The sequence below is a fragment of the Zootermopsis nevadensis genome, unplaced genomic scaffold, assembly GCF_977971745.1.
Source record: "Zootermopsis nevadensis isolate Lab colony 2312 unplaced genomic scaffold, Znev_1.0 Znev_ptg000006l, whole genome shotgun sequence".
NCBI classification, from domain to species: Eukaryota; Metazoa; Arthropoda; class Insecta; order Blattodea; family Termopsidae; genus Zootermopsis; species Zootermopsis nevadensis.
In genome coordinates this window covers 13,623,249-13,635,265 of record NW_028259138.1, presented here as the reverse complement: position 1 = coordinate 13,635,265, position 12,017 = coordinate 13,623,249, and the positions used below count along the sequence as shown (strand labels likewise).

At 37.6% G+C, this 12,017-nt stretch overlaps 1 protein-coding gene across 8 annotated transcripts in view; it reads left to right on the top strand.

The window, feature by feature from the left end:
- Window positions 1-12,017, top strand: part of LOC110831140 (cell adhesion molecule Dscam2) — a 211,673-nt gene that overhangs the window by 160,900 nt on the left and 38,756 nt on the right. For all 8 annotated transcript variants that reach the window (XM_087343758.1, XM_087343753.1, XM_087343755.1 and 5 more), the window contains exons 7-8: window positions 2,143-2,287; window positions 9,755-9,906. In XM_087343758.1, coding sequence (XP_087199884.1) covers window positions 2,143-2,287; window positions 9,755-9,906 — 297 coding nt within the window. The remainder of the gene's footprint in view (window positions 1-2,142; window positions 2,288-9,754; window positions 9,907-12,017) is intronic.

The window sequence follows — 12,017 nt, the reverse complement described above, 5'->3', positions numbered from 1 at the left end:
ATTTTAATATGTCTAACCCGCTTATATGTTATTAATCGGCATATAATTTTAATTATAATAAGTAACTGTGATACATTTGTACAACTTTTCATTGTTTATCTCGATTGTCCATCAGATTCCAATGATCTTCGTGAACATTTTAACGCCGACAGACTTGAAATCTTCTCGCGTTTCAGTATAATGTAGCTATAAATCGAATACATGACAAAATCCGTGAGTGTGGATGAGACATTTATACAAACATGGGGTCTTGAGGCAGTAACTTGAGGGTGCAGACGGATTTATCTGCCTAAGGAAAGGGTCCAGTGGCGGGCTGCTGTGAACATGGTAATGAACCATGAATTTATCGACTCGCTTAGCTATTTATCTCTCCTTAAGATGGGTTCCGTTCTATGAAGTTAATTAAGTTTGTTTATCGTAATAGTAATAAGAACAATATTGGCATTTGCCTGACAGTTCGTGTTAAACAAGTCCAGATTTGGAGTTAAATTACTGTGCAGAGGAGTTTTCCATTTGAATGGCAGATATTTGTACAGAGACCTGAATTATCGACTTAATGCCGAGTGCATTGTTCTGTATGTCTACCGACAGACAGTGACATTGCCGCGCTACCTTGTCAGCTAAGCTGTTCCCCTCCCCCCCCCCCCTCTCACTTGCTGACTTCGCTTGAGCGATGAACAACCCTCCTTCAACCCCTCCATCTTGCATAATGTAGTCTTGACTCGTCTTCATTTCGTACATAATTTATTTCAGGTCACCGAATTCTGTAATCCTTACGTGCAGGGGGAATTTCACTGTGCCCCGCTGACACAATAAAATTCATCAACTTTCTCCCCTTCCGTGCGCAGTATTAACAAAAGTCCCTCCCCGTTACATGACGAGAAAATTATGCGGACATGCCTCCGTCTTTTCGTGCATGTAAAAAGAATTACAACTTCTTTGCTTTCGCAATATTTTAATGCGGTTGTGAATTCCTGCAAGATAATTGCGTGGCTGGTAACAGGGACAAGGGGGTAAGTAATTTGGAAGGGGGGGGCCTTTTTGTTCGAGAAACTTCTGTTAGCGTCTCGGGTCCACAAAATTAATAAGCCACTAACATTTTCTTCTGAAGTCCTACAGATCCGTCACTGATAAACATCGCACTTTATTCGATATCACATCATCTCTTAATTTTAAATTTTATCCATCATTTATAATTCATTTCGGAAAGTAATAACCTAACCACACTTTCTTTGCTGTCAGATGAGTAAACCGATTGCATTTATCAAGCCCTTTTTGTGTTTATTAATATTATTTTTCAGTGTTTCAAGATCGTATTTACGTACAACGAGGGAATGGCAAACATCGCCCTTGAAATATTCCAATGGAGTTACACTCTCGATAACTTGAAACTGAAGTACATACTTCTTTTCAAAAAAACTCAAGACTATTCCTTTAACATGCTTTGAAACTTTCGTTGTTCTGTCTAAAATAGTTTGCTGAATCTGCACATAAAATCTGGCGTACATGAATAAATCAGGATAAATTAACTTCTGGTTAAATATCATGCAGTGATATTTTAGAAATAGGTGAAGTTGCTTTGGGCTGCTTTATAGTTAATGCTGTGTGTTTTGTGGTACTTTAAATTTACATTAAATTAAATTATACGAGAAACTGCATAATTTTGAATCTGTCTCCCCTACTGACACTTACATCGAACTGCCCGAGACCCCTGAAGAAAGAAGACGTTGTAATAGTCGAAACATAAATCACATGTTTATAGTATGTCATACTGTGTTAATAATTTTATAAGCTGGAATTATATTTAAATTCTGAAGGATTCTGACGACAGCATATGACAATTACAATTACACAGTGACTGAGATTAACTCCATCTAAAGCACACGAGTGTAGGTGGTCTTCCCCCCCACCCCAAACTTTTTCACATGTAGAGAAAAACAATTTCAGTTTACGAAAATGTTTATACGTTTCTGAAATCCATACGATGGACTAAGTCTATTCACACATCCAGAAAGTGGAATCGCATTTTTGTCTTGTGGGAGGAAATCTTTTGAGCACTCAGTACGAGAATTGTGTGTACCCAGGCGTTAAATTTTCCATCAGTGCCATCGTGCAAATGGGAACTTTGTTCTTCCTTTGTAGAGGTTTATCCGCAGCTGGCGTACAAGTTCATAGAACAGACGCTTCAGCCCGGATCATCTGTGTCGCTCAAGTGCAGTGCGTCCGGGAATCCGACGCCTCGAATCTCATGGACGCTGGACGGCTTCGCCCTTCCTCACAACGAAAGGTACGTGTCTCATTTGCATATCACAGTTTCCAGTGTTCTCTGTTTTCGGAGATGTATTTTGGTTTCCTGCTTTTTAAAGAGAAACAGTACAAATTTATTCTTTCTTAGAAGAATGTTGTCTTAATTGATTAATTTTAATGTGCATGTTACCGGCAATGTATAGAATGCCTAAAGTCAGTAGGCAGAGTATTAAATAAATCGTAATGTTAATTTTGTTTGGTTGTGTAAATTGAAATTAATCGAAGTCGATTGGGTAAGCTCTCAAGATGGAGGTTTTGCAAGATAGTCGCGAAAACGTTAAATTACTGAATCTGAACTTAACAAAAGTTTTGAAAATTAAAAAAAATGTTTTATATTAAGTTTTTACAAATATAAAAGATAAAATAAAACTGTATAAATCGTATTATAGAAACTTCTTTGTTATATAATTTGCCTAAAGAATCTGAGGCATTTTATTAAATTCCAAAGCAAAGTATAAAATAAACTGTTAGTTTCATACATTGCCTAAAAGTTCTAGGCATTCCATAGAATGCCTGAATTTCATACTTTGCCCACTGACTTTAGGCATTCTATGCATTGCCGGATTTCATAGTTTGCCGGTAACATATACACGAAGTCAGACCCCTCTATTTGAAACTGTTTGATCGTCTTTGAGTTTCTGATAAACAAATGAATCACTCAGATGCCCTTCATTCACTTAAGGTAATATAAGTTCCTATTTGCAAGTTTCTTCTCGTGAATGTTCAGGCACCAGACAATGGTCACGTAAATGCAAATTAAGAATTTTCACTGTTCACTAATAGATCGATTCAGTACCAATGAAGCGTTAAATATTGTCCCTAATCTGAGCTCAAGCGGTGTGTAAGGTTATGCCGTTATAGTTATACAAAAGTCGAACCGACGTTCTTATAGGAGTGGAGCATGCGATAAATTTTACATGTAACTTTCTGTTTTTCGGAAATTTAAAAACGTATAAGTGTTGAGATCTGCTGCCGATGTTGTTCTGGGCTGTGACGACGTGTAGACTCGTAGGTAGAGGAATAACATATCGGAATCGTGAGGAACTCTGATCTCACCGAGATCTACAGGGTGATTCAAAAATCTCCTAACATATGGAAAATGATCAGTTTTTTAACAAATCGTCACTTTACTCACAAAATGTGCTCTACATCAGTGGTATTCCTTTGAAAACACACACAGATGCGTCTCTCCCACTCCCGTTAACACATCTGGTGTTATGTGTGTAATTGCATTTCGAATGTGTTCCTTTAGGTGATTTCCCTATGTATGGAGATTTTTTAATCACCCTGTATTTACCGAAGACGCCGTCCTATCTGTCGCGTCATACAGTCCCACGGCCAGACATCCTAGGCCTAACTAAACGGAGAAACCTCTGAGTTTCAGAACGAAGTTGGTTTCGAGATTACAAACCCAAGCCTCGATAATTGGCTCAGCCAGGCTACAGATTGGCTAGGCTAGGATGGTTTCTTCAAAGTAGTACGTCGCAATTTCTTAATGCCACGGGGTTTAATCCCATTACTCGTTCTACTATCACTTCCATGGGAACATAGAAACTTATCTTTTCGCATCTGGGCGATGTCCCCACAGATGTGAAACGTTGTGGGCTCTCGTGTATTGCGGGAAGTCTGGAAAGGCCGTATAAGGAAAATGGGGTGACGATGGCCTCCACATGAAGCACATTTATTGAAGTACTAATCGACTTTTATAAAATCGAATTGCGATACATATGTAAGTGAAACGAACTTGTGTGAAATCGAATACATTTGTTTTCTGGCGGTTTCATAAACACTCTAAATACACAGACTGGATAAATATTTATTTCATATCTAATTTTTCGAAACAAATCAGGGTACTTAGTCCAAAAGTAGGCCTCTTAACTGCGGAAATTATGTACTAAAGCTGTTGATGTGGATTTGTAAAGTGATTTATAATTTATCATAATAAGGATTAAGTGGCCATATTGACGCAGTGTATAAAATATATTCTGAATAGGAAAGTTGCCCGAGTAGTAAATAGTGACTTTGCTTCAACATTACAGGAATTGATTAAATGTATGTTTATGTTTGAAACATAGTTCTTACTTACATTGAGGAAGAGAAGAAGTTAAAGTTAAACACTAAGACAAACATAAACGTTCCAGAACTTGGTTGGATGTTTGTTTTGGAGAAAGAAATTTCCAACGGACGATTTGTTTGATGTGAAATTAGCATGTCAGGATGGTTTTCACATACAACATTTTCTCTGTCGTGGAGAATTTTGACTTTCCGAACCACAGCTCCTTACGTCCTTGATTGTCAAGGACTTCGCATATCTTTGTGTTCGTTCTGCACTCAGCTCGGATTATCCTGATCCACGCCACATGCCGATCATCTTTTCAAAAGGTATCAAAGCCTTCAGACCGGAAGTTAAATATAGACTTCATACAGCCACCATTTTATTATTTTGCGTTCTTTAAAAAAATCCTCCAACGTAATTTGAATATTTTTCGAAGACCTGTTACAATTTCAGGACCCTAAATTACGAATTGATAGCGGAGATTCCATCTCACAATTTCGTTTCCGCCATGTTGGTATTGCCGCCTGTAGGATTTTGGAAAGTAAAAACGTGGAGTAGCATCCAATAGCATGAGGTCCGTACCAAATTTTATAAAAATCCGTTCATTGGTTCTTGAAATTAATTATGTAGGCAGACAGGATCACTTCTGAACACGTAAAAAAGAACGTATTTGTTTTCTGTGTCCTTCAACTGAGTTCCTATCTCGCTCTAACCCCTTATATATTTTAAAGAATTTAAAAAAGATACATATAAACATAAGAGAAAAACTGGTGGCTATGTTCTGTTTTCATGATATTGATAATTTAAGCTGCAGTGGTTACAAAAAAATTGGGTTAATTAAAGAAAAACTATGATATAAATATCGGTTTTAAATAAACCGTTATAAGACCGCATCTATTTTTTATCATAAAAGACCTCGTACGTGTCTTAAAGTTAAGTGAAACATTTTGGCATGTCATGCAACAGAGAAATGGAGACTTTGATCGCACTGTTGGATGCGGAATGTTTGAAATAGTTTTCTAACAGTGAATTCGCATTCCAGAAACGAAAGTTATGTAGTTTCTGAGCGACCATTCGTTTAACAGTGAAGGTATTGGAAATGCGCGTGGTAGGCCTGCACGTTGGTATTTTGATGAAGCAGTTTTAATGTTATAGAAACATATGCAGAGGCTTTATATAGTCCATTCCATTTCCTGGTTATGGTATTCGTATCGTTGAAGCTTCGGGCACTGGAACCACAAAGAGTTTTTATATGGAATTGTCTTTGGGACGTTATAACACTGCTTTCATCTTCCCTGGCTCTAACGTCTCTGGCAATGCGTAATATCCAGAATAAATATACATTAAATCCAACCAAAGGAAATAATATTTTCAAGTAAGGAATTTGAATCTGAAAGATTCACGTTACAAACAAACAAAAACATCAGATAGGTACAGATACAAATTAAACTTTGAAGTTGGGTTGTAGCGCCTTTGAGTGTAGTCTGGTAGAAGTTTTCCGACGTTTCAGAGGTCCTCGCTGCCATCATTACCGCCGTGAAAACCTCAAATCCTACAAATTAACTTACTAACAAACACGGCTAACGCCGTTCCCTGTGGCTTAACGCCGCTAATACTGAAACTTTAACGTGGATTAATAAACAGCTAATTCAATCCACAGCCCATCTCCGTTAGATCGATCTTGAAGTTAACCTCCCATCTCCTCTTGAGGTCCAGGAGGTCGTATTCCAAGTCACGATTACCCCATTATTCTAAATTGTGACGTATTATTATGGTCTTTAAGTCATTTTAACTACTTCATTTGCTGTGTGTATTTGTTATATTTCTCCTTTATTTTCAATTATTGTTTTATGAATTTATTCGCCCATTAGTACATTTATTTAATTTCTCTGTTACTTGGAAATGAACGGAAAACGTTGGCTTCTAATCTGTAGTGTTTATAATAATTTATGTGGAAGATTATATGGATAGAAAGACAAAACAGCTGTTAGGCGCTGGTAATAACCTTGGTCTAGAAGTGAGATCAGGCAAACCTAAGTATACGTTCGTATCTCTTCATCAGAATGCACGACAAAATTGCCAAGATGTTACGAGCAGATTTAATTTAGAAATGTTTCGGTTCTCGGTCTTTTATCTTTCTGTCTCCTCCCAAATAACGTAAATATTAAAATGTGGTAGACCTCATATTTACTTCTTGTAGTGTGCGTGTGCACTTGGTCTTTCCCGCTCACAGAACGTGGACTGGAGAGTGTTCTGTAATGAATTTCTGGACCTAAGACTGAGAAAATTAGAAGAGGTGCGAAGATTTTCATACTTTATAACCTTTTTAATCGATACTGTTTATCAGATATTATTGGATAATAAAATCGGGGAGGATGAGATGGGTGGCATGTGTAGCACGAATAAAAGAGACGAGAAATTCTTACAAGATATGATCTTGAAGAAAATGTGTTTCACTGTCTGGATTCAACTGGCTCAAGGCAGAATCCATTGATAAACTCTTGTGAAGACGATAACGAACCTTCATAATGTAAAGGGCGGATAATTTCTTTTCCAGCTGAGCGATTATCAACCACACAGTTTCCCGTTTAAATCAATCACCTGCATGCGGGTTATCTCCCCTTGCTGTCGAGAACTTTATACGGGGTGTGGGGTATTTCCACACAGAAGGCGCTGTAGATGCTGACCTCAGAGATATTGACAGTGGTTTCTGTGACATATCGCCTCTTCAGAAACTGTCTACGAGCTGATATTGCCCCTCGTGGCCTGTGGCTGCAGCTGGCCAAATTATTCTGGCACCCGAAGACCCAACGCCACCTGAGCCTAGCCAAACGTCTTACAGCAGCGTGCCTGAGATCAATGTCAGTAGTTTCCTCCCACGCCTATGCCCCCTAAATGGATTATTATTATCAGGATTTTGAACTATAATGTACGTTTATCTTGTTTAGTCCATACGAACTGCATGTGCTGTCCCCTGAAAAGCAAAACTAAAGCATTGCATCGCACCAGCCTGATTATTCAATTCAATTCAATTCATTTACTTCAATGCTTGACAACAGCCAAATAAGGCCAATAACAGTCAATCACTGACAACAGTACAAAATAAAATATAATAATAATAAAAGTAAAACATTACAAATACAAAAACAAACAAACAAATGTACCATAATAATAATAATTCAATTAAATTTATTTATTGCATAATAATTCACAAGTAAATGAGCTAAATAATATGCCTAAGTAATAATAATTCAATTCAATTTAATTATATTGTTATTAATAATGATATTGATGATGAAACACAAACTAAACATTATTACGAAAACATTTTACGTAATTTATGAACATGAACACGGGGTTTAACTTTGCAATGTGCCTTTTTAAAGCATGACATGTCGACTGTCGTCACAGAACGTAATTAAAATTCCAGTTACCGAAAGTGATTCGTGTTCCGTGGTGCGCACACTTTAACTTTTGTTGAAGGTTTCAGCTGACTGGTTCGTCGATTCCATTCCCTTGAGGGTATTGTACAAATTGGATAGTAAAATTAATTTCTAACCTCTGAAATCGCATATAGGTGACACATGTAGAAACTACGTATCATGCTCTGAGAGAAGTGCTTCACTGTAGTGTATATTATTAGTATTATAACAGTTTCCATGGTAACGCTGCTGGGAGGTTTGGACCTTATGTGAAAATGAGTGTAGAACTGGTGTTTGCTGTTCAGGGATTTTCATTCTCGTGAATTGCGTTATAGAAAGTTCTTGAGTTACTTGCTTTAGAGGTTAAAATGAAAACGTACAGACATTTGAGAAATTCTAAATTCAGTGTTATTTTTTAATAAAAGATAACTTACCCGGGGGGTCCCATTAATATTGTTACAAAGAAGTTTTTTTTATTTTCTTCATAAAAATGCACAGCTCTCGTTTTCTGGAATTATTATTTTTAATGTCCCTTACGTCAAGAATTGTTCTTAAACGATTGTAAGTAAAAATAATCATTAGAACCTTTTTTAAATGAAACTGCACTTCTTTTAGGTAAATTATCGTCATTAAACATTGGGGGTCTTTAAAATGTTTTGGCGAGGTGTAGACTCATCGGTAGATGTCTGAAGATGGGTAGATCCTGTATAAAGATGCAGCGTTGGAATCTACCGATGAGTTTTCTCGGCGCCAAAACACATTTATCATCATCCTTAGGGCCGTGAGGACCTTACTCAAATCTCACATTGGGGGTCCTTCGTCACTTCTGTTGATACCTCAGCCCTACCTGACAGACCTACTGAGGTCACTGCCCAACAAAGTTGAATCAATTGAAACCGAAAATTTTAAGGAATATCGTAATACCGAATTGCTGAAACAGAATTTCGTCCCGATATGGCGAGCGCCCTGGTAGGGGGCCCAAACCTTAAGTTACTTATTGATTCGTTAAAGGGAACATGAAACGGTGCCTTGGGCCGCATCGAATGGTAAGTTTTTAATCCGTGTTCTAGAATCTAGATGAAATTGCAGGCAAAACTATGTTCATGTCTCGTCATTAGTCTGGCAAAGTTATATCTTGCACAGGCAACTCTCGGTTTAGGAACGAGTACCGTTCCAAGACTTTGTTCGCTATGTGTATCTTGCATTCCTGAGCTTTTACGATACTCGATCGGTTCACACCATAATGACGCGCTATGTCCACCTGCTTATGATGTCTAGCTTAGTTTCTAATCTACCACTGAGTCTTCTATTACCAGCAACAGCATTTCTACACGTATTTCGCATTGGTCTAGTGATCGCTTAAATTTTTAAAAATATATATTTTAAGTCACCAAATGCAGAACTACGCTTGACCGTCTAAGACAACTTAGGCAAAGCAAGTGATGATCCTAGTATATTATAACAGGGGGAATCACCGATTTCATGCCCACGAGAAAAGATTCTACGCGGCGTGACATGTGAATCAACGCCTTTTTACTGGCTAGATTAGTTTTATTAACCAAGAACAGTTCAGTATAATTATCATATAATAATTTCCTGATAATTATTGTAATAAATACATTTTTAAAAGTTTATTTATTTAAATCTTACAGTTATGTTCACTATACATTTGGCATTTCTATTGGTGACTTTAAGAAATTTTGAATGAATTGTGACGTTCGTTATAGCAAATGTTCGTAACTCGAATGTTCGTAACTCGAATGTACGTAAATCGAATGTTCGTAAATCGAACGTTCGTAAACCGAGAGTTCCCTGTATTGAGCCCTTTTTGGGCTCCCTCAGGGCACTAAACGCATTTTTTCTTGGCTGTGGATGTTCCAGAGTTAAATCTTGGCTCAGAAGGAGAAATTGTGATAAATGTTACGTGAGGCAGAGGTCACTGAAACTTTTCTTGTGTGTGTTTGTGTAGGTTGATGATTGGCCAGTACGTGACAGTGTTTGGTGATGTGATAAGCCACGTTAACATATCGTCGGTGAAGCCTGAGGACGGGGGGGAGTACGAATGTGTGGCAGAAAATCGCGCAGGACGGACCAGCCATTCAGCGAGGTTAAACGTTTATGGTAAGTCTTGACAGTGAAGTTGTTGAATTTCTCATACTGTTTGACTCTGTATGATATTATGACACTTTATTAGTTACATCGTTTATGGAAGTTAACTATCCACGTCTGGTAAAATTCCCATTATATTTCTTATAAACTAAAGAAGTGATTTTCGTAATTAAAATATTTCATACTATACAATTTTTCCCGTGAGATTTGAACGTTCATACTAATCTTCAGGTACGTAATTGTACTCCGACGCTAAATTTACTTTTTTGTGTAATGTAATATATTTCTCTCGGAGTAGAATTTATGTAACTAACATATATTACTGTAAAGCTGTAACTTCGTTAATTCTCGTAAGCTACGTCCGTTTTTTTCATCAGCTACATACTTTATATGGAGTGCCAGTTAACTTCTACAACGTTTATGTAAAATATTATACTCGAGAAAAACACTAGCAATAATCTGAGGGCCTCGGCACAAAAGGGCTTATCGCTACACATTTTTTTAATCGTACCCGTGTGCATGCAAGGCGTTTTTTGCATAGTCGCTAAGACACGAGGCACATTAGTCTGATCGATGTTGTGGTAATGGCTCTCAGCAGCTCTTGAAGAGTGCGGGATTATCTTTGTAAACAATGTTTTTATTGCTTACTAGAGAAAAGATTCCCGGGGGGGGGGATTCACTTGGACACCATTTTCTCTGCAAATAAATCACGGATCAGCCTTAGTATTTGAAATATTATAATCCGGTTGAAAAGACGCGCTGTTGAAAACGTTCAGTTGTTCATTAAATTTCTTAATAAAGGGGTAGAGAATAAGATCGCAGTATTGTCCCTCACCATTTATCCAAAATGTGTCGGGTCGTTCAACCGCCTCTGTACAATAACTTTGAAATCCTGGAATTTGGTTTCCTGTTGAACGCTGATATTTGACCACAAACGAAGCAGGACAAGTCAGGCAACGCTTTGTCCCTTTAAAATATCGTATTTGAGATATTTTTACTGACTTTATTAGTGATAATATTTTCAAGGTCACGTCACCTTTTGGTTCATTCACGGTTTTAATTTGTACGGACGCAACAGTGGACATCTTGTTGGTGTTTTTTGTGTGTAGTGCTCGAGAGACACTATTCTGCGAACTGATTTGAGCGTCCTTAGTATATTTTCTCCCTGTACCCACAATTCTGGCGGCCTGCCAGACCCTACACAATCACAAACGTAATCTGTTGCATGGAATTTCAACTTGCACTCTTGGGACTCACGATTTCCTAACAGGAAACTTTTTTTTGAACTCCCTGAGTTTCCCTCTTACTCTCTCAGACACCTCATTTTTGCTCTGGTTCCGTCAGAAGGGCTCACGCCTCAACTAACAAACACCAATCAACTAATTCCAAACCCGCGTGAGTAACAACTGAATAGAAAGTAATCGGGGGTGGTACGAGCATATGAGCAAGCTTAACATCTTCCACGACCTGCGTTAAAATCAGGTTTCAGAAGTGTTCAGCGTCTTTGTGAAAAAGTCTGGTTCTCTGAAGGACAGAGAGAAATTCGCGTTTAGAACTTTGTCTTTGGAAGAAACATATAAAATCCCATATCATTTAATATTTTTATCTTCAGGACGTAGAAATGAGCATTACGTTTCTTATTTCATAGTTGGAAGTGAAGATATATCCCGGAAGACATAAAAGTGGATGTAGGATGAAACTTAAATGCATCGTAGAATAAATGCGACCTTATTTTTAAGTTATTTTGGATATTATTAAAAAGGCGGGCTTAATTTATTTAGGGCAGAAGACGGACTTTTGTGAACGTATTGGAGAGTCTTTGGATTCCACAATAGATGGAAACAAATTGCCCCGATTAATAACGCTAACTTGCTCAGGAAGACTGGATTTTCTATCGTTCCTCTTAATCGTTATCACCACCGTTATTAGAATACTTCGTTCGCAAAATTTACGAAGAATGTACGTCAACTTCAGGTACATGCATTCTCATGCTCTACCCATGTTTTGTATGCTGCCTTAATGATTTAGAATTTCTACAGTTTGAATTAGCAACAAAAACTTTGTAAGTTTGGCAGAACGTGAGAAGTTAATTAAAACCGAGGCAAGTCTTAAAGAGCTGAAAG